Here is a 22388-nt window from a genome sequence, read left to right as displayed (position 1 = left end):
TCCTATTTTCCCTTTGTATTTTTGCCCACACTTTACTCACACAGCCCTAGTTGTGTTTATTGTCTTCCTCTTTACTGGCTATGTCCTTTGGAAAGCTGGTGTTTTGCACCGCATACAGATTGGATGTACAAAGAGATGCAGAAGAGAGTCATAGCTGTTAACGTGTGCCTGCTCCCAGTCCATTGCTAACTCTTTGGGATCTGTCTGGAGGGTGTTTGATGCCCCTTGGCATCTGTACGTGTAGGTTGGAGGAGGCACTCAAAAATCGAGATAGTCACTGAAGCAGTGCATTATACATGACTCTAACCTGGTTGAACTTGAACCCAAGGCTGAGAATAACTGGTAAACCTCTTTGCTCATGTAGCCCCAAGACACCCACTACAGAGCCACAAAGGAAAAAAAAAATACCCCTGCACATCTTTTCTTTCCTTTGCTCTTTGCAGGTTCTTACCCACACTGGGGGTGGGGTGGGGGGGTAAGGCGTTTGGAGGTGGGGATGGTAGGGTTTCCTGTGAATCCCTGAGGTTGGTCTCAGGAGCTTAGCCACAGCCTCTGTGCCCAGCGCCGCCTCCACCGCTAGGTCGCGAGAGCACACGTCTCTCCACCACACCGCGGCGCAGGGAGCGACTTGCACAGCTCCAACCACTGGCTGCGGCGGCGGCAGCGGCGGTGGCGGCAGCACGGCAGCGGTGAGGCTCGCACACCAGAGGAGCTGGACCGTGTAAAGCCTGCGGTAACCCGGGGCAAGGACGGGGTGTGGGCTATCCTGGGGTCCGGATGCCTTTCAGTCTGCACGCAGACTGAAGTTGGGATTGGAGTGGGTGAAGATGAGAAGGGTGGGAAAGAGTTGTCGGGGTTCAGATGGTACCTAGAGCAGCTTGCTGGCCTTTTGAAGGGCTCCCAAGTTCGAAGCCTGCCTTGCTGCTGAGGTCAGTCCTTCCGGCCCGAGGAGTCAGGAAATCCTGGATATAGCTCCGCGGGCTGAGCTGAGCATCCAGGGGGCGCAGAGCACCACGACCCAGCCACACCCTCTGCCTCAGGTGAGAAACTTTCCCGCCGCCTCGGGGGTCTGCGGGCCTCCGCTGCGCCTCCACAGAGCCCCAGGGGCTGGGGAACCTGCACCTCCAGACCAAGGGTGTGGTTCCCTGGCCCCAGGATGTGCTCCCCCTGCAGTGAGCCTGTTTCTCAGGATTAACCTGCATTGACAGGTTTGTTCAGATTGGGGAGCCAGCGGGTGGCGGGTCACCTTACCAGAGAGACTGCAGTTGCAATTCCCTCCTGCGTTCTTCTCTGCCCTGTTCGTTCTGTGTACTGAACCGGGGAAGGCCTTCTGAGAGCCAAGTGCAACAGAAAACTGTTCTGATGCTTCGGTTCCCACAGCGCTTTAGATGACATGGAGCCCCGGATATTGTACACGATTTAATCTGGCAACGGTGAAGCAATCGGGAAGGTTTTGAGAGCAAAAGAAGCTTGGAAGAAGGTGTCCCTGGTGATCCAGGGAAGAGAGAGAGAGAGAGAGAGAGAGAGAGAGAGAGAGAGAGAGAGAGAGAGAGAGAGAGAGAGAGAGAGAGAGAGAGAGAGAGAGAGAGAAACTGTCACACATAAATTAATCCTTACGAACTGTCCCCTCCCCCAAGTAAGTAGCAGTATTTTCAGCACACAGGTGAAAAAGAGAGAGCTAAGTACATTTTTTTTAAAAACCCGACTCCACAAGCTAACCGTGGGGGAGGAGAGAGATCTGGAAACTAGCGTTGTGATTGCAGGCGGGGGTGGGGGGGGGGAAGCACAGCAACAAAAACAGGTGCGAGAAAATGGCCTGTGATGCATGCGGAGGATCTGTCCCATCAGACCGATTCTGATGCCTATGGCAGGGCAGTGGTACTGACCTGACTGGGCTGGGGCTGGGGCTGGGGCTGAGATAACTAGCTCCTTGGGGAAGGCAGAGGCAAGCCCAAACTGCTTGGAGAGGTCCGAAAGGAGCAGCTTGAAGTAGCTTGGAGTAGCCAGCTCCCCTGAACAGTGAAAGCCTTTTAGAGTCACCTCTGCACACGTGTGAGGAAAGGAATCGAGCAGGAGACTTTTCAAAAGATGGAAACATCGCCTCCCAGAAAAAGATGCTTTTAAAAGACGGCTCAGGACCACCCAGGAAAGCATTCCCAGAGGGAATTATGGCTAGCGGGGCTGTGGAGGAGGGCTTGCCATCTCCACGCTTCTACAAATGTGAAGGGTGAGTCACTAAGGTAATGATGCTCGCCTAGTAGGTGGCAACCAGCATTTTGAAAACACGGAGTTCAACAAAAACATCAGCACTTGTGAGAGCCAGAGCTGTATCGACTTGTGCATGCACTCTGTGTGCATGCGCATTCCCGCGCATGTTATTTCCGCTTTGTTCGTCCTGCTGTTTCTACATTCTTAATGCTCCTAGCCTGCTCTCTAGGCTGACCCACCTCTGCTCACCCAGGGTCTTCCTTTACTTTGCAAATGACATCATTTTCACATTCTCCTAGTTTTTATTAGCTGTCAGATGCTGGGACATTTGACCACTCGGAATCCACCTCTGAATGCTTTTGGATTTGAAAGATTGGGAACTGGCTGAGTTGGTGCCTCATCTATGGTCTGTCTCCTTTAGTTTCAGGCCAAAGTGACTGTTATTCCCATACACCAGAGGACATACCGATATATCGGAGTCACCAACCCGACCCTGGTAGACAATATGAAGAACACCTGGCTTCGTAGGCAGGCCTTGAACACCTTGGAAGGCAGCCTCCTGTTATATCAAACAACAGGCCAGAGCTAGGGTCGGGGTGGGAGGCGGGGTAAAGGGAATAAGTAGGGCTCTGTCTCTGTGCCTTTCCTTCTTGGTGCCACCTACTCTGTCAAAGATAGATGGTTGTGAGAGATGCTGACCAAAGTTGTAATAGCTACAGATCTGAGGGGAAATGTATCTGCAAAAGATACTAATCCTAGAATTTTGTGCACACAGGCAGGTTGAATCTTTAGCTCTATATCAAGGTTCAGAAGCAGTTTTAAAATAGAGACGTGGGGCTGGAGAGAGTGGCTAGGTGGTTAAGAGCACTGGTTGCTCTTCCAGAGGACCTGGGTTCAGTTCCCAGCACCCAAACTGTCTATAACGCCAATCCTAGAGGATCTGACAGTTCTTCTGGCTTCCCTGGGCACTGTACACAAGTGGTTAGTAAAGTACTTGCCGTATAATCATGATATGTGAACTCAGACACCCTAGCATGCACATTAAAAATGCCAGATGTAGGGGCTTTAATTCTGCTCTTTCAGAGGTAGAGACAGGAGGGTTTGTTGACCCACTACTCTTTATGAGTCGCTGGGCTTTAGACTTGAGAAAGATTTTGTGGGGAGAGCAATAGAGGAAGATGCTTCCTCATACAAGAATGCACACATGTACATATGTACCCCCACATACATGTGCATGTATACACACACACAGAGTCAGATGAATTGCATATGTTTGTATATTCCATTGCTTAGGAAACATGAGTACAGGGATATGTTTGAGGCCATCGTGGGCGACACAGTGGATACTTGTCTTAAAGAGTTGGGAGTGGAGACAGGTAGGAGGAAAAGAGGTGAGATTACAGGATAATTCCTCCCCGAATTATCACATTCATGTGATAGGCATCCTGGGGTTTCAGTAGTCTGCCAGCTAAGTGAGGCCTAGAGCCCAACCTCGCATCTCATTGATAAAGACATACCATTCCTTATGTATGTTGGTGTGGAGTTTTTCAGATGTCAGGAAGATGGGGAGTGTTTGAAATTTATCCTAACACCTGTAATAACCCCATGATGTGGGATTGTAGTAATCACCAAGCCCATTTAACAAATGAAGAGGCAGGGACGTAGAGGAGTAAGGAAGGTGCACGTGCACGGTTACAGAGCCAACTGACTCGCAGGAGAGCTGAGGTTAGGGCCAGGCATGTGACCAGCATTATCCGTTCCCTCCACGTGCTGTAGGAGCAGAGGAGCCCACGGTCCACTCCACTCCATGTTCAATTCTGAGCAGTACCTATTCAGGGGACAGGGGCCACAACAAACACTGTGCAGGAAGATGGCCTGTGACAAGGACCTGGAGACAAGATCATGAGATGAACAGGCAGTAGTAATAACCTAGCAAAGAAGAGACCTGGTCAGCATTCGCGAGCCCTGGCCAGCATTCGAGCCAGTCCTGAGGTAGCTAATGAGCAGGAGGTGGCTGCATACCTAAGGTCAGTTGGTGGTTAGAACCGGGCAGAAGAGGGCTTCCCCATAGGATGAGAGACAGCCCACATTCAATTCTGTTAGAAAGTAAGAAGAAAGACAATCAGTAATCAACTCGCAATCACAAAAATGTGACCGCAGATAAAGTGAGTGCACCAAGGTAAGCTTTCTGATGAAGTACACACTAGCCACTCCAAGAATGTAGAGATGGAGCTGGGGAGAAGGCTCAGTTGGCAAGGTGCCTGCTTGGCAAACATGAGGACCTGAGTCTGGATCCCCGGCTAGGTGCAGTGGTGCATGCCTGTAGCCCTAGTTCCCAGGGTCAGGGTAGAGGCAGAGGCACATGGGCCCCTGAGACTCATTGGTCAGCCAGTCCAGCTCAGTCAGCGAGCTTCAGGTTCAATGAAAGACTCTCTCTCAGAAAATAAAGGTGGAGAGGAATAGAGGAAGACACCAGACATGGAGTTCTGGTCTCCACACACATTAGCATACAGATGAGAAGCACCTGCGGAATATGTGCATGCATGCTTACATGAGCACGCATGTGCACACAAACACACACATACACAGAATGTGCGAACTGCATTGATGGTATAGCTCTGTGACAGAACACTTGCCTACCATAAGTGAGACTCTGCATTCCATCCCCAGTACCACAAAGACACCAAAGATGAATAATAATTGAGAGAAGAGGCTGTTGAAGAGACATCTTCACAGAGATCTGTTGAACCCGCATACATGTCTCCTGAATATGCAATGCTTGAGATGTTATAGGTAGCTGAATTATAAGCTACTTTGTTCGAATTTGGCAAGGAAAGGAGCTTGGACATTTTCTGGGACCATGAGGTCACCGGCTAGAGAGGGACAGCACAGGAACAGGGAGTTTTGAGTAGAGGAGGTGATGGAAGAGACAGCACGGGAAAGAAGACAGGTGTTACTGAGCAGCTCAGGGATAAGGCCAGTGTGGTCCTGCCTCTCCTGCTTTGAACTTGGATGGGTGAGACACTGTCCACAGATGGGTGAGAGGCAGGGAAGGTGAGTCCATTTCAAGGGGTGTTGGAAAAACCAGGCAGATACTCTTGGACAGGTTCCCCCAGATGTGGCTGCTCTGAATAGGGTTTTTTGTTTTGTTTTAATGTCTGGATTAGAATGGGAAAGGGTAGCAAGCTGACTGCTTGGTGCTCCATTTACTTCTGATGGAGGAAGATTTAGATGTGGGAGGAATTAGAGAAAAACAAAACTTCCTTAATCAGTATTCCAGAGACTCCCATTGGAAAGGCAGGCTCATCAAAATCTTAAGTCAGGAGGCTGAGATAACTTACCACCTTCCTTAGCTAGCCGTGGTCCTGCTCCCTGTCTGTCCGCCTAACAGGAGTCCCTCTAACTCCTAGGCTCTCAGTGCTGTTATTTTTTGGTTTATGCCAAGGTACACAAAGTGATTTTTTTTTCTTTCTCTACTGGAGTATGAGAAAGCGTGTGAGACGTTAACTTTTGCTCCCCCTTCCTTGTGAGCATGCTTGTTCAGTCCGTGATAATGTTGCTTAGATGTGAGGTGAGAAAGCAGAGGCTGAGAATCTCCTTGTGAGATGCTAAAACTCCGAGTTAAATGTGGGTTTAATTGTGCCTTCTGCTTCCTCTACCGAGACCTATATAATTACTTCCCTGACTCGAGGACGTTACTAAAATGTCATTGCCCTTCTGGTGAAAATGATTTAATGGTATCACAAAATCATCTCCTCAGAGGTGCATTTGCTTTCCTCACGCATGTCCTTGTTATTGCAAAACAACTGTCGTGTGAAGCAGGGCTGGCCGAGAGCGCTGCTTCCCACAGGTGGACTCACAGCACCTGGTGGGTCAAGAAGGAGACATGAGGTGAGAAGTAACAGACCGTGACCATAAGCCTTTCCTTCCTTCCCCTCAAACCCACACACTTAACATGATTCCCCAGAAAAAGCAGAGCAAATATTTGAGTTGAAGCTCTGGGCAGCAAGTCCGTGTCATATTTATGCCATTGTTTTCAAATGTCTACCCAGCCTAATGGTGCAGGGAGTTAACCTGTATCCCTGGGAGTCTGAGGCTGAGCTTGAGGTGCTGGACACAAGATGATGGTCTCCATGGACAATCACATAGATATCTACATTTACTATCCTCAGTTACTTATCTACCACTGAAAGCAGGCCATCAAGTCTGAGTCAAAGTGACACCCAAAGAAGATGAGCTACGTATGTCTGGAGACACGGGACCCTCAGATAAGAGGCGGCAGGCACTACTTTCCAGCTGTTATTTGTCAAGGCCCCACCTTGCTCCCTTCTGGCCAGGTCTCACCTTAAGATAAAGTGGTAGAGCTCCTTTGCTGCACTGTCTCAACCTCCTATACGTACAAGATCTGATCCTTCCCCCTTGCACTCACCTGCCAACAGAACGATTGGCCTCCGGGTTGTAGGAGTGGTGTGTGCAGCTTGGAGATGGATACCACTGGAGAGAAGTATAAAGCAAGCGATTTTTGACCTTCCAAGCAATTTAAGATACAGCCTATTCCATGTGCTCTAGTCTGTGCCAAATGTTTCCAAAACTCCAAGAATTAAAACTTACAGAGTGCTTCCCCAGGGTCTCACAAATAGCTTATGTTTAAAGTTTCACTTTACCTGGCCACCGTGTTTTAGAACTACAGCTATATAATTGTTAGGAGCTATATAAATTGGCAGGTAAGCAACAGGCTGATCTCTTGGGAGTTGGATTCATGCTGTCCCTGTTAGCTATTTCTTTTTGTTGTTGTTGCTGCTGCTATAAAAATACTATGACCAAAAGCAACTTAAAGAAGAGAGTTTATTTGGGCTTACAGTCCCAAAATGATAACAGTCAATCATGGCAGGGGACCAAGACAGTGAGTGGTAGACATGGTGACCTGAGTGCCATCTTTTTTTTTTTTTAATTAATTTTTTTCTCCTCTCAGGAGTTCCACCTTTAACAGAAGACACGAAGTAGAGAGACCAAACTGGAAGCTGAGTGAGGTAGTATAACCAAGTGACACAGATCTTCTAGTAAGACCAGACCTGCCAGATCTCCCCAGTGAAAATATAAACTGGAGGCCAAGTGTACAAAGACCTGACTCTGTGGTGGACATTCCTCACTCAAACTACCACACTCTCCCATGAGTAGGAAAGTCACATAATTCAGCATGGAATTTAAGAAAAGGAAAGAGATCCCATGTGCTGAGGTGGTTGGGCAGGGTCCCAGGGTAGAGTAGAAGTGGTACATTGCTCCTTTGGTGTGACAAAATTCTTCCTGGGGAAATGAAACACATACGTCTACTCACCCCAGATAGGGAGCCCACAACAGATCAACGTATGGAGACCACCAGAGTCCAACTTAGTGAACCAATGAGTTTTATTGGAGTTACTTACAGGAGTATGGCTGACGGGTTACTTACAGGAGCAAAAATAACTCAAAGACAGCTGCATCACCACGGCCTACCCCAGCACCACGGCTACCCCAGCATGGGTGGGTGAAGGCTCACGAAGCTGGGAGCCTGGCGCACACTGCACAGCCTGCCGGCAGCTCAACAGGTTGGAGAGTGTCCTTTCCGCACAACCCTGGTCTAAACCAGGTTAGACCTCTTCAGGGCAGCTCAGGTGTTTTCTGTTTCCTCCAGTCTTTGCAGCTTAGCTCTCTAGGGTCTGAGGATGACTGACTCCTAGCTTTTATTGTTTACTGTGGAAAGTGAGGAAGGAAGCTGGCGAATCTAGTCAGTTTCAGGGACTTCCTGGAGCTATTTTGAGTTGTTTACTTTTCTGCTTAAGGAGCTTCCCTGCAAAGTGAAATATTTCAATCCCAGAGGAGGAAACTTTTCATGCCAACTCTGCTTGCTACAGCAGGGAAGTTCAGAGTCCAGAGAGCTTGGTGAGCAGAAGAAAATGGGCAGAAGCTTTGAGAACCATCTTTGTGCTCAGCTTGGGCTCCCATACCATTCCGAGACTATTTTCTTTCTTTTAAAAATTATTTTTATTTCATGTACATTGCTGTTTTGCTTGCATGTATGTCTGTGTGAGGGTGTGGGAGCCTCTGGAACTAAAGACACTAGATCTCTAATACAGATAGTTTTGTAATCTAACCTGTAGTTACAGACAGTTGTGAGCTGTCATAAGGGTGCTAGGGTTGACCCTAGGTCTCTGATAGAGCAGCCAGTGCTCTTAACTGCTGAGCCTTTTCTCCAGCCATGAGACTCATTTCTTAAAGATACCTTTGTATCTGTTTTCTATGTCATCATGCTGTCATGATGCCCTTTACTACTGGTGTGTGTGTGTGTGTGTGTGTGTGTGTGTGTGTGTGTGTGTGTGATGTCTGTCTGTGTATCTTGTCTGTCTGTGTGTCTGTCTGTGTCTGCATATCCCTGTGTGAATGTGTGTCTGTGTGTCTGTCTGTGTCTGCATATGCCTGTGTGTATGTGTCTGTCTGTCTTTCTCTGTGTGTGCCTGTGTGCCTGTGTGCCTGTGTGCCTGTGTTTCTGTGTGTCTGAGAGCTGAGATCAGCAGGGGTAAGAACAATTCCACAAATAAGCCTGAATTCTAGTCCTGGACTTTCTGATCTCCACTGTCTCTCACGGTGAAGCTCACAGTGTTTTGATTTGAACTTTCTCCTACTAATTTTAACTTGCTTAGAGCAGCTACTCCTTAGAACATTTTTGTGGGAACCTCATGTACCTGTTGAAGGTGGCATAGAAGAGGGTGGATTAATGACAGTTTGGAAATAGCTTTCTTTTCAAAAGTATATTTATTGTTTTATTACTGTGAGGATGATTGGGATAAAGTCAGGAATAATGGACTTTCAAATTCAGTTTAATTCACTTAAATGACAGTTTCCTTTCTAATGGCAGTTTAATTCATCAAAGAGAACAGTGTTTTCCTCAAATTAATTCAGCACTTATATAAGTTTGCTCGCACTATAAAATATCATAGGCGGGGGAGCTTAAGTAACAGACATGCATGTTCCACTGAGGACCAGAAGGGAAGGCCCTGCCACAATCCTCTGTCTGTGGCTCTTTGGCAGTTGTCCTTCTGCTGTCCGCTCACAAGTGGTCCCTCCATGTGTGTACCCCTGTGTGTTCTCGTCTCTCTCAGGATATCCATCAGGTGACCTCTGTTCAACCAACACTGTTTCCAGTGTAGTCGCATTCAAGTGTCAACAATTAGGGCTTTGATGTACAAATTATAAGGTGGTCAAGATTCAGTCTGTAAGTCTCATATCTCATATACTCACTCATATACTCACCTGCATACCTGTGTCTTTCCATGTCTGACTCTTTCATCTATCTGTTGATTATCTTATCAGTTATCTGGTCACTAGCTTCATCTATAAATTTACTATTGATCACTATCATCTACCTATTATGTATTTACTGCACACAACACACACACATGTGCAGATGCCCACATATATACCTTTGCACATGAAAATAAATGTGCATGTAGAGTTAATGACATATTTAAGAATCAAGCTAGTATTTTGTCATAGACCATTCATCTAGAAAGAATTTCACCAAGGCCTTCAAGGCCTTTACTTCTGCTCTCAGCACAGGTGAGTACTTAAGCCATAGGAGGCTATCACACGGATGCAGTAGTAGCTTAAATATAAAGAATGTAAGAATCCACATGCGCTTCCGGAATGGATCTAGTCTGAACACAGTCCCCAGCTGTATATGATTCTCCCAGATGGAAAAAGGGATCCCCAAAGACTCCCCAAGCCCAAGCTATGGAAAGAAGCAAGACTTTCAGCTTGTGGCCTGGAGGATATACAAGGTACCTGGTTGGCTCAGTATTGTCTTCCATTCCCTAAGCTCCTCTTGCTTTGGAAGACTCTCAACCCCTTCCACAGAGTACTGATTGTGAAGCACTTCTTACCAATACTGTTATTTATTTTTTTAAAAACATGTTTTTTTTTTTTTATTTAAGGGGGAAGGGACTTATTCTAGCTTACAGTTCAAGAGCGTACTTTCCATCCCCGGAGGAGAAGGCTCGGCTACAGGAGCCGAAGGTCATATTGTTTTGTCAGCAGTCAGGAAGCAGAGGGGACAGGAAGTTGAGTCGGCTATGCTAAAGAGCACACACACACACACACACACACACACACACAGAGAGAGAGAGAGAGAGAGACAGAGAGACAGAGAGACAGAGAGACAGAGACAGAGAGACAGAGAGAGTCTCAGTTTTTGGTCTACTTCTTCCATCAAGATTCTATCTCCTAAAGATGTTTTATCCTCAAATAATGTCATGAGCTGGGCAGGAAGTCTTCAAACTCAGGAGCCTACGTGAGGGGCTGGAGCACTGTGCCTCTGGCTCCTTAGTGCACCTCAGGACCATGCCTCCGCACCTCTCAAGGAGTCCTCTCCAAGTGAAGCTTCCATGGTTTATTTTTGGTGTAATCCCTGTGTGTGCACAGCATCCTTTTGATGTGCACCTGAAGTCTCTATTAGAATGAAGGCTTATTATTTTACTCTCATCTTCAGGGTCGAAAGAAGAGAAGAATAACTTGTAAAGCATTAACATGAGATTCCATAACAGCATGTCTGTGACCTAGGCCTGTGAGCCATCTTAGTCTATTCTTTTTATTTTAAACAAAACCTTATTTTTTTGTGTGTGAACACATGGTGTGTGTGTGTGTGTGTGTGTGTGTGTGTGTGTGTGTGTAGGTCAGAGGACAACTTAGTGGAGTTCTCCTCTTTACCTTTATGTGAGTTCTAGAAATTGAACTCAGGTTTGCACATCAAGTGCTTTAACCACTTAGCCATCTTACCCATGCTCTCATTCTGTTCTTGATGTTAGCGCAAAATACCTTAGGCTTCCAGTAGGCATTTCTTGCTCACAGTTCTGGAGGATGGGAGCTCCAATGTGAAGATGCCAGCACACGCAGTGTCTGTCAGCAACTCTCAGCCTCATGGACAATGCTTTGCTGCTGTGTCTTCATACAGTGGAGACAGTGCTCGTGACTGCTTCTCTTAGCCCCTGTGACCTAATTACCCCCTCAAAGGTCTATAAACTCTTACTATGATCCAAGGTCCAACACATGAGTTTGGGGGAAGCCAACATTCAGAACATGACTTGTAGGGGACTGGAACTCTGGCAGGGAGCAAAGTAGAAAGGGCCATTGTCCGATGTCTCACAGAAGGAGCCAGGGGGAGGGAGAAGGCAGGGGAGGACTTGATAGCTTAGTGGCATCATAACCTTTCCTGTGCTGGATGGGAAGGAGCCCCTGGCTTTTCCTTCTGCCTTACTGCAGGACCTCAGGGCTGGTTCTGGTATCACTCACCACCTGGTTTGATATGCTAGGTCTCTGCTTTTCTCCTATCTTAATTTCTTACCTTTAGGACCATAGCGCATGGAAGTAGTAGGGTTGATCTATCCCTAAATAGATTATTTAGACGAAAGCAAATAGTGTACTGGAGAGAAGAAGCATTCGAACAAATATGCTGTCTGCAGTGGGCTTTCTGACACCAGACAGCTTGCAGCCTGGGGCCTATGAGAGCATCAGGTGGCTGCTTTTAGTCCTGTAGGTCGCTGCTGTGTCCTGTGGCTGGGCTGCCAGGCTGTGGGGAGGGCAGCTGTGTGTTTGTGCTGTGTCCCTTTGAAGGGAGGAGCAACATTCTCCGCTTGTATTTTCTTTGTTTCGAGTACTTATCATTATCTTCTTGTCTCCCTTCGCTCTGTTCATTTCATTGGCTGCAGTGTCAATTTGCAATGATCAAAGGATACTGAGTTGTAGTGGCCTTAAAAAAGAAACGGTCATTACCGTATTTCTAAGTTGGTAAGTCAGTTGAGTAGCAGGAGTCCTGGGATGTAAATGCTGATAATTATAGCTTTTAAACATCCAAAATGGCCATCATTTGAGTTATTTTTATTATAAATAATTTCTCTACAAATTATCTTCTTTTTCCTCTTTTATGTTACTCTGGAGATTTGAGTCCAGCGCTTCCACACATGGCAGGCGATTACTAAGCAACATTCCCATATACGTTACTTTTAATTTTCTTCCTTTCCCTAGAATACATAGATTGGTGAACCATAGGGTAGGTTTGGTAGGTACTAGAAGGCCAAGGAGTTAATGATATCCAAAGAATAAACACAGTGGCTTTTCTGTCCCAGAAGGGTCTTAGCTAATAGTAACAGTGGATGTTATTTCTTAATCTTACCCTGAATCTGAGAGAGAGAGAGAGAGAGAGAGAGAGAGAGAGAGAGTTTTCTATTCCAGAAGGGTCCAAGATAATAGTAACAGTGGATGTTATTTTGTAATCTTACCCTGAATGAGAGAGAGAGGAGAGAGAGAGAGAGAGAGAGAGAGAGAGAGAGAGAGAGAGAGAGGGAGAGAGAGAGAGAGAGAATTTCCATTGTGATTTAAACATCCACTTTCCTGATTCATACAGTACCCTCTCTGGCTGGGGCCTCTTTACAAGGAATCTGATCCTGCTGGCTGTATTCTGCACGAACCTTGGTGCAAGCTTCCAGCTTCCACTACCCTGCTGGTCTTTTATTTCACATGCATGTCAAACCATCATGTGGAAGATGCTGCTGTGTCCTGCTGACTCCAGATGTTGTCTGACTCCCCCCCCCCCCCCCGACTTCTCTTTAATTGCAACAACCTGTTTAGTAACACAGCCACGCAGGCCACCCTGACTACAGTTTCGTCTGCATTCACCTGCCTTACCTTGCCAAACTACACATTTTCATATTGTCCTTGTTAAATAGAGAAGAGGACGTGATGACTGGAGCAGTGGGTGTGTGAGAGAGATAGCCGCCTTAGGTGACAGGTTCCATATTGAATTTCTGAGAAAACACAGGCTCTTCCCTTGCTCGTGTCTCTAGGAAGGACCCCAGGCCCTAGAGTGAGCCATCGGGAAGGCCCACATCCCTGGGAACATAGAGAATGACTGACATGGGAACCCATGGCTTAAGGGCAGCATGAACCTGACAGAACTCGAGGTCAAGGACTGCAGGGATATAGGGAAATGACACTGCTCTGTCGTTGCTACCATCAGGGACCAGGCTTCAGGGAGGTCAGGTTTCTTGGGTTTGCATCTTCCTGCTGAGACCTGAATGTTTCAGTGTTCCCAGGAGACTGACAGGGCCTGTTTTCTTTAGGCTATGAGATCTGGCCTCAGAATAACCACTGTCTTAAAGAAATAAGCCGTAATCCTACACTGCCAGATTCCTTGTTGTTTACAAATATATAAAATGACTTGAGTGGACAGGGTTTTATGGAAGCGAGGTGCAGACTCAAGTCTGAATGCTTTGAGCTAAACAAGGACATCAGTATGGGGGATTAGGTTGGGCTGTCCAACCCTTTATCCCATGTTTAATCGGCTGTCCATCTCTGGGTTCTAGTTCAGTGTCTGTGTTTACGAGTCCATGTAGCATGATTGACAGCATTTTGGATGGGCCACTTTGCAGAAAGGAGGCAGAGGCTGTGGTATGAGAATAGAAACACATTTAAGGAGTGACCTGGTAGAGATGAAGAGCTGTGAGGGAGGGAAGTGGGCGGGGCGGCACTTGGGAGGGCGTGGTTTTGACATTTGAGGGTGGGTTAGAAGAGGCTGTAGGAAAGTCCTCAGAGGGTAAAGGTCAGTCTTAAAAGAGTTGGAGTTTTATATATGTCTCTGGAGCTAATTTCAGTGTGCAGTTTTAGACACAAAAATGCCAAGAAAAGTAATGGACTATTTAAAAGCTAAATAGCTGTACTGGCTGGTTTTGTATGTCAGCTTGACACAGGCTGGAGTTATCACAGAGAAAGGAGCTTCAGTTGGGGAAGTGCCTCCATGAGATCCAACTGTGGGGCATTTTCTCAATTACTGATCAAGGGGGAGGGCCCCTTGTGAGTGGTGTCATCCCTGGGCTGATTCTTGGGTTCTATAAGAGAGCAGGCTGAGGAAGCCAGGGGAAACAAGCCAGTAAGGAACATCCCTCCATGGCCTCTGCATCAGCTCCTGCTTCCTAACCTGCTTGAGTTCCAGTCCTGACTTCCTTTTGTGATGAACAGCAATGCAGAAGTGTAAGCTGAATAAACCCTTTCCTCCCCAACTTGCTTCTTGGTCATGATGTTGTGCAGGAATAGAAACCCTGACTGAGACAGTGCCCTAGATAGTTTTAGCTGGGGACTTGCAACTTCTTTCCTCTCTGTGCTTACACATGTCGGTGGTTGAAGGGCTACTGGCCAAGAGCAGCTTGCCCAATCCCTCCCCAGATGTAGCTTTTGGAGGCTTGTGGTTAAGAGCTTAACTTCTATTTGATAATGATGAGGTCGAATAATCAGGGAGACAGGCTTACCGGAGGGAGAAATAACTCAGAGGCTCAAGGAGGGAATTCCCGAGCGTATGGCTCTATCAGCCCCTGTGATCCGGTCTGAACCTGTTGGTTTTGTCCTTTGTGCTAGAAGTAAAACTTTCACATGTGACATATTGAAATTAAAATAATTAAAACACTGTATTTTAAAGACACGAAGGTGGCAGCTGAAAGAAAGCTATTCGAAGTTCAATTTAAAGACTGTGATTGAGGTAGTGATTATCCAGCGGGTAGTTTTGCCCGAAAGGAAAACATATAAAATATGCTATAAATATTAGAACAAGCAGGCCAATATTTAATAAAAATCAATGATTTATTTTTTTTTTGACATTTAGATATAGCGTAGGCACAAAGCACAAACAGTTTTAAACACGTCCCAATCTGCCAGCTGCCCATTCTGATTGAACACGGTCTCTTCGGTCAGTGTTTGTAAATATTACCGGAAGCAAATCAACGTAGCTGTCAATCATTGGACGCATAGCCATCCGCACTGTTCCATCTCCCACACACCTCATGAACTTACTCAGGCCGGGGAGGTCACTCAGACTTTCAAGCTGAGTCACTCCAGCCATCTTAGCTTAGGTCAAAGTCCGAGCTCACAGGGAGTCCTTTAAGGAACGCCTTGTTACATCTGTAAGGAGAAATGTTTTTCTCTTTACTATTTTTTTTTCAGTTTATCTTGTTTGTTAACATCATGAAACTTAGTAACATTAACAACTTAAATTGCCAACCTATTAAAAAAAAGATTTTTCCTTCGAAATGAGGCTTGTAGCAAGAACTGAAAGAGTGATGTTAGTCAGTCTTGAATCATGAATTACTTTGAAGTAGAAAAGCTGGTTGTTGGTCATTTTAGAAATCCCGAGAACTACTTTTTGAACAAAAAAAATTACATTAAATCAAAACACAAGATTTTTTTGATAAGGCACAAAATATATGAAGTATGTTATAAAAATAAGTTATTAGAGACAATTTGGGAAGATTGAAATAGCTGTTGGTGGGCTGGAGAGATGCCTCAGCGGTTAAGAGCACTGACTGCTGCTCTTCCAGAGGTCCTGAGTTCAAATCCCAGCAACCACATGGTGGCTCACAACCATCTGTAATGAGATCGGACACCCTCTCCTGGTGTGTCTGAAGACAGCTACAGTGTACTTAGATATAATAATAAATAAATCTTAAAAAAAAAAGAATGAAGGAAATGTCTGTTTGTAAGCATACATGTTTGGCCTTGGCCTGGTGAGTGGGAACTGTGGAGCTGGCTGGCTGGGGCTTGGGCTGAGCTCTGGCTCAGCACAGAGCTCCTGAGGCAGAAAACAGTGGGAAGGGGGAGTCTCCATCAGAAAGAATCAGGCTTCACTTCCATTTGGAGTCAGTCAGCCTGAGGGGAGGCAGCTGGTGTCAGTGGCCAGGGAAGGTAAGTGGCAAAGAATATAGTGACTGTTTGGGGAGAGGGATTATTCACTATTCAGGGTGAAAAAAGAGAGCCAAAGTTGAGAGAGAGACAGACAGACAGACAGACACAGACACTCACACACACACTCACACACACACACACACACACACACACACATGCATGTGTGCGCATATACACTCACACACACACATACACACTCACACACACATACACACACATACACACACACACTCACACACACATGCATGTGCGCACACACTCACACACACTCGCACACACTCACACACACTCTCACACACACTCGCACACACTCACACACACTCACACACACTCACACACACTCACGCACACTCACACACACACACACACACACACACACATACACACACACACACTATATCTAGGACTGTCCTATCTGGTGTTGCACACTCTTCCATGTCTCTCAACAGTCTGACGATGACCACCCGCAGACCAGGCTTTATGGCAGCAGGCCGGGCTCTGTGGCACCAACTCCCTCCATCTGTTATTCCTCTCGGTTCTGTGACTGAATACCTGAGGAAACAAAGTAAAGGCAGAAGCTTTATTCAGACTGAGAGTCTGAGGGTGGGAAAGGCATGGCGGCCGGAGCATGAGGCTCACACTGCATCCACAGCTGGGGAGCAGAGACCGAGCCATCCTGGTGCCTGTCTCTCTCTGTCTCTGTCTCTGTCTCTGTCTCTCTCTCTCTGTCTCTCTCTCTCTCTCTCTCTCTCTCTCTGTCTCTGTCTCTCTCTCTCTCTCTCTCTCTCTCCCTCTCTCTCCTTTTATTCAGTCTGGGACCCCACCCATGTCCTGACATCACCTAATTGTGGATGGGTCATCCCTCTTCACTTAAGCCTGTCTGAAAACATCTTTATAGATATACCCAGAATTGTGTTCCCATGGTGATTCTAAATCCAGTGGAGTTGATCAGATTAACCACCTGCGGCAATGGTTTTACATTATTTTAAGGAGGCACGGGATGAGTAATAGAACATTTAGCTTATGTGAAGCTCGGGAGTCCTTTTGGTTTTTATGGAGCCTTTTGTCCTATGTAAGTGTTGACATCTCTGTTTCCACCTTTCTACCTTTACGGGAGTGACTTACCTCCTGACATTGGCAGGTTTCTGTGGACCCCAGCACCTTACTTTCTGGAAAATGTGGAATTGGATATTTTGTGAAGGGTTCTCTAGCCAGTCTTGCAAACTAGGCATTAGCTGGCCTTGCCCTCTCCTCTGCTTAACATTCCTAAAGCTAGCCACCAAGGTCTAGTTCCTGTGTGGCCACTTCCTTATGCCTGACTAAAACTCCAAGGTCCAGCTATCAAAACACCAAGGTCCAGTAATTCATCCAGTAATTGGCCACACTGACTATCATGTTCCAATCAAGTCATGATGACTATTAAGTCATCCCAGCACAGCGTTCCCCTTTGTCTTGTTAGAACCACTCCTGCTGGTGTCTTTGCCTGATCCAGAGGCAGCCCCCAGCTTGCCCCCCCACCCCTGGAGTAATAAGTCTCCTGTGTGCGGAGGATTTGTGGTTTGGGGGGTGTTTTGTGCTGACTCTGATTTGGGGTTTGGGGTGTCCTTTGCTGGATCTAATTTGGTGTTTGGGGTATTCTGTACTGACTCTAATTTGTGGTTTGGGGATGTTCTTGCTGACTCTGATTTGGGGTTCAGGAATGTTCTGTGCTAACTCTGATTTGGGGTTCGGGGGTGCTCTGTATTGACTCTGATTTGGTGTTTGGGGTGTTCTGTTCTGACTCTGATTTGGTGTTTGGGGTGTTCTGTACTGGTTCTGATTTGGTGTTTGGGGTGCTCTGTACTGACTCTGATTTGGGGTTTGGGGGTGTTCTGTGCTGACTCTGAAGCCTCAACACTGTGGGTCCCAAGGGACTGGGAGAGAGGAGCCAATGAAGGGATAGGAACTTTGGGGCAGAAGGATGGTTATGATTTTGCTTAGCTGTCCCTGTTGGCTGTGGGTGGCTCCAAGCCCCTGCCAGGCAGCGGAAGGTAAGTTCCAGAGAGTTATTTTAAAGACAGAAGTGCAGTGGTGGAGGTTGCTCAGGGAATCTTGATTCAGATTGGTGTTTCATCCAAAATTTCTCCTAAATGACATCCATTTGTCCATTTGTTTGTAGGGCCCTGGCAGGGAGTCTCACTTACATTAGATGTAATTACACATGGTAATTACACATAGGCTGAACGGTCCGTAATTATCCCAGGCACACATTCTAACATCTCCCAAAGAAGATATTTAAAATAACCCAATAAACCAAAAAGGTATTTGGGAGACCCTGTAAGCACGGCTTCCTCTGGGAGTAGCAAAGGCCAGGGGGCCTCTCCTGAGGACCTTCCCCACTTACCACTGCTCAGGCCCTCATTTTACCCCATTTCCTGACACCTGGGTTTTACATCTGCATTGCTACACAGTGTGCCAAAGAGCGACACACTGGCAGTTCAGTTCTGACACTGATGTTACTCATTCCACAAAGGACCAGGTGCTGGGGCGGATGTCCAGTCGCAGAGGTTCTAGACTAGTCTCTTCTTTCCCTTTCCCTGTTCATCTCCCAGGAGTTCACATTGTCTGCATGCCACGCACTCAGTAAGTTCACAGCTGAGACAGAATGCCTGATGTGATATGTACTGTAGACTAGAGGGGACGGAATAAAGGCTATGCGGTATGAAGTGTGGGCAGCTGGTGACCTAGTGCTAAGATCCGGGGGTGGTTTTGATCCTGAACCTTAGAATGCATCTAAGATCAGTTGAGAGAGCTGTACATCTGCAAATGGACTGACGGTTCTGCACTTGCCTTTCTCCACAGGTACAGGATGGAGACGTCTGCCCAGAGGCTGGCTTCTAACAGGACATCCCCACAGTCACCGACGAACTCTGACTACACTTGGGAATACGAGTACTATGAGATCGGACCAGTTTCCTTCGAGGGACTGAAGGCTCATAAATGTAAGGCTTGGACTGCTCCTCGGGGTAACTGTCATTTGTTTGTATTAACCCGTGGGGTCCCCTGTGACTGCTTTTCCTAACATCCCATCTTCTTACAGAATACTCTTCTGTCTCTAAATACAAAGCATCGCTTTCACATTGGCTGGTGTCTGTGAGATGGTGTGATATGGAGGCATTGGTAATTCTGATTCACAAAACCTGCTTGGTATAAGAGTATGAATATGTGTTTTAGCTATAGAAAGAGGTTTATTGTTGTTTGTTTATTTATTTTTAAAGAAAGAATTAACTATTCCAGGTCCTGACAGGCAGTGAATCTGCCTATCCAATCCCAGCGTTTGGGAGACAGAGGTAGGCAAATCTCTGTGAGTTTGAGGTCAGCCTGGTCTACAGGCAAGACTATACAGAGAAATCCTGTCACAGAGAAATCCTGTCTCAGAAAAACAAAAACAACAAAACAACAACAACAACAATGACAACAACAACAACAACAAAATCATGAACAAAAGAAGCCCAAAAACTTCCACAAAACAACAATAAAGATGTGTATAGAAATAGGGCGGAGAGCAATTCCATGAAGACTTCATTTGTAATAGCCAGTAATATTATTTACAAACCCACAGGAAGGATAAAGAGAGAGCTTAGCCGTTAGAGCACTGGCTGTTCTTCCAGAGGATCCAGGTTCGATTCCCAACACTCACATGGCTGCTCACAACCATCTGTAACCCCAGCTTCAAAGGATACAACACCTTCTTCTTATCTTCTTGGGCACTCTACACAGATGGTACAGATATACACACATAGGCTAAACACCAATACACATAAAATAAAAATAAATATTAAAAAGCATTTCAAAAATCCTGTTGAAATTCTAGATTTGTGAAAAGCAGTGTTCTAGAGACAGATGAGGATGGCCTCCCTTGAGAGGCTGGAGAGGCCATCACAGGCATCAGTGACATCGCAGGGAATCTGGGTGATTATTGATCTGCCGAAAAACAATGGCATTCTGTGAAAGGTTACTGGTGCACTCTCCTCAAACCTAGTGCTTTCTGGCTCACGTGACGCGTCCTTTTTTGGGAGGCAGAATTGATTTTATAGGCAATGCACTGTGGTCCACTCTGGGTCATTCTGTAACTGTCCCTGCAATGTCCAGTCATTTCCAGTTGCATAGATACTGCAGACATTTTGGACTTAGGATTCATTGTGTGTGTGTGTGTGTGTGTGTGTCCGCGTGCGCGCGTGCATGCATGTGTGTAGATAGGTAGTTCCTTCAGGGGACAGAAAAGGAAATCAGTTCTCCTGGGACTGCAGTTAGAGGTAGTTGTGAGCTACCTGACCTGGGAAATCAACCTGGGTCCTCTACAAGGGCAATAGGTGCTCTTAACTGCCGAGCTATCTCTCCAGCCCTTCATTTTAGGCTCTTAACTGGCCCAGATCAAATGGAACATTGGATAGCACAGTCATGCTTCCTTCCTTCCTTCCTTCCCTCCCTCCCTTCCTCTCTCCCTCCCCCTCCCTCCCCTGATAGCCACAGCGATATGTTACAGTGATATGTAGCAGCCCCCATTTGCTGTAAGGAGCCATCTCTACATTTGTTCCTTAAGCAAAGCCACCAGCTAAATCACATATCCTCCACACTGGCAGTAATAATGAAATGATTTCCTCTTTCCTTTGTTGACATCTGCTCAGTATTTATGGGGATAAAGAGAGAGGGCACAAACCTCTTAAGATACCCTGTCATTGAAGGATCTGATGAAGGGTCTTGTGGGCTGAGTATGAAATCACCCCGCCCCCTAAGCTCACTAAGTTCTTTAATCTGTTGTTTTTGGTGGGATAACCTCTAGGAAAGGACACTTGTCAGTTCTGCATTTTGGCAGAGAGCAGAAAGACCGGCAGAGAGCCGTGCTGTTCTCTGTAATGTGAGCCTTTCCGTCAGGGCTCTGTCAGCCTGCTCCTGCCTTTTCCCTTGGGCTGGGCTCCACAGACAGCCTGCTGCTCTGATTTCCATTGGCGTGTTTCCAGAGACAACCAAGGCAGCTCTCTTCTGACCATTTTTGTTGTTGTTATAGAAATGATTATTGTTTGAAAAAAACGAGTTCCTTTAAAAACCAAGGCAGAGCTGTGGCGCATGGCATACTTAATTTATGACTGTAATGCTAATGAGAATGCTTTTGTTTCAATATTAACATCGGGAAAATGTTAAAACGTCCAGGTGAGTACTCACTGTTCCAATGTAAGAAACCTGACCAAGGTGAAGGCTCTAGGCACAGGAAGCTGACAGTGTGTGAGGCTGAGAGGGGAACGGAACGTAAGTAGACACACTCCCTTCATATACAGGAAATCAAAAGACCCAGGACCGTCAACCATTGCAATGCGAACATCTGCACCTTCTTTCATTTCACTATTTTTATTTTCATGTGTATTAGAGCTTTGTCCACTCATATGTCCATACACCATGTGTGCCTGGTGACCGTGGAGACCAGAGGAGGCCATCAAATCATGCGTGGCTGGAGTTACAGACAGGTGTGAGCCATCGTGTGGGTGCCGGGAACGGAAACCTGGGTCTCTGCAAGAACAACATGAGCTCTCAACAGCCGAGCCATCTCTGCAGCTCCTGCACTTCCACTTAAAAAGAGCAGTGGACCTTACCTTTAATATGACATGCTGTTTTACTGGAGGGCCTATAAAGCGAGTGTGGCAAACAGACTAGCAACAGAACACATTCAGAGGAAATGTATATCGTGAGCGAGTCTGACCACTGCGGTTAACTCCCCTTGCTTGTACCACATTTGGCAAGGGCAGCTGCCTCCTCCAATGAAGCTCTTCAACCTACAGAAATCATGGTTGCTACTGGGAGTAGAAATTATTCATTTATGACTTCAGCATAGTTCCTAGGCACCTGTGATATCATGGTATAATATTAAGTGCTGGAGAGCCAGCCGTGAGCCAAAAATTCAAAGGCACCTCCTCTAACAGCTTGAATTTGTGGAAGGCCTTCCGGGAAGGGAGAGATCTGAGGGAATGATCTGGAGGGACTGTGAGACTGAGCCTGTGTCTGAGGGAAGAACATGGCAGAAAGTGCCTCATGGAGGGAATGAACTGGAACGTGCAAGGAAAATGGAGATCATCCTAGTGCCCGGGGAGTGAAGTCCATAAGGAGTGTCCAAAGACAAGTGTAGAGATGTCAAAGAGCAGGTCCTGAGGAGCAGGGCACAGAGATCTGGGGTGGGGTACAGAGATCAGGGGCTGGGCTTAGAGAGAAGGCTGAGGCTTTTGGCTTTTCTCTGAGAAGTCTGTACAAGTTTTGAAACACACGTATAACCTCTGCCTTAGGCTTCGGTGGGCCCAGTGAGGGACTCCTTGTGATAGCCATGAGGTACCAAGGTGCGGGCTCAGGCAGACTGGCAAGAAACACACATATTTCAGACGTTTATAGATGGGGGGGGG

General features: G+C 46.6%; 1 protein-coding gene across 3 annotated transcripts in view; it reads left to right on the top strand.

The window, feature by feature from the left end:
- Window positions 1-626: 626 nt before the first annotated feature.
- Mrap2 (melanocortin 2 receptor accessory protein 2) overlaps window positions 627-22388 on the top strand; it is a 32240-nt gene continuing 10478 nt past the window's right edge. The window contains exons 1-3 of one of the 3 annotated variants that reach the window (XM_052189305.1): window positions 627-733; window positions 896-1040; window positions 18811-18944. In XM_052189305.1, the coding sequence (XP_052045265.1) occupies window positions 18812-18944 (133 nt within the window). In that variant the 5' untranslated portion in view covers window positions 627-733; window positions 896-1040; window position 18811. Of the gene's footprint in view, window positions 734-895; window positions 1041-15846; window positions 15964-18804; window positions 18945-22388 lie in introns of those variants that run through there. The other 2 variants (XM_052189303.1, XM_052189304.1) reach the window with 2 other exon arrangements.

This window comes from Apodemus sylvaticus, chromosome 7 (assembly GCF_947179515.1).
Source record: "Apodemus sylvaticus chromosome 7, mApoSyl1.1, whole genome shotgun sequence".
NCBI classification, from domain to species: domain Eukaryota; kingdom Metazoa; phylum Chordata; class Mammalia; order Rodentia; family Muridae; genus Apodemus; species Apodemus sylvaticus.
The sequence above is the reverse complement of the archived record's forward strand: the minus strand, read 5'-3'. Positions and strand labels throughout refer to the sequence as shown.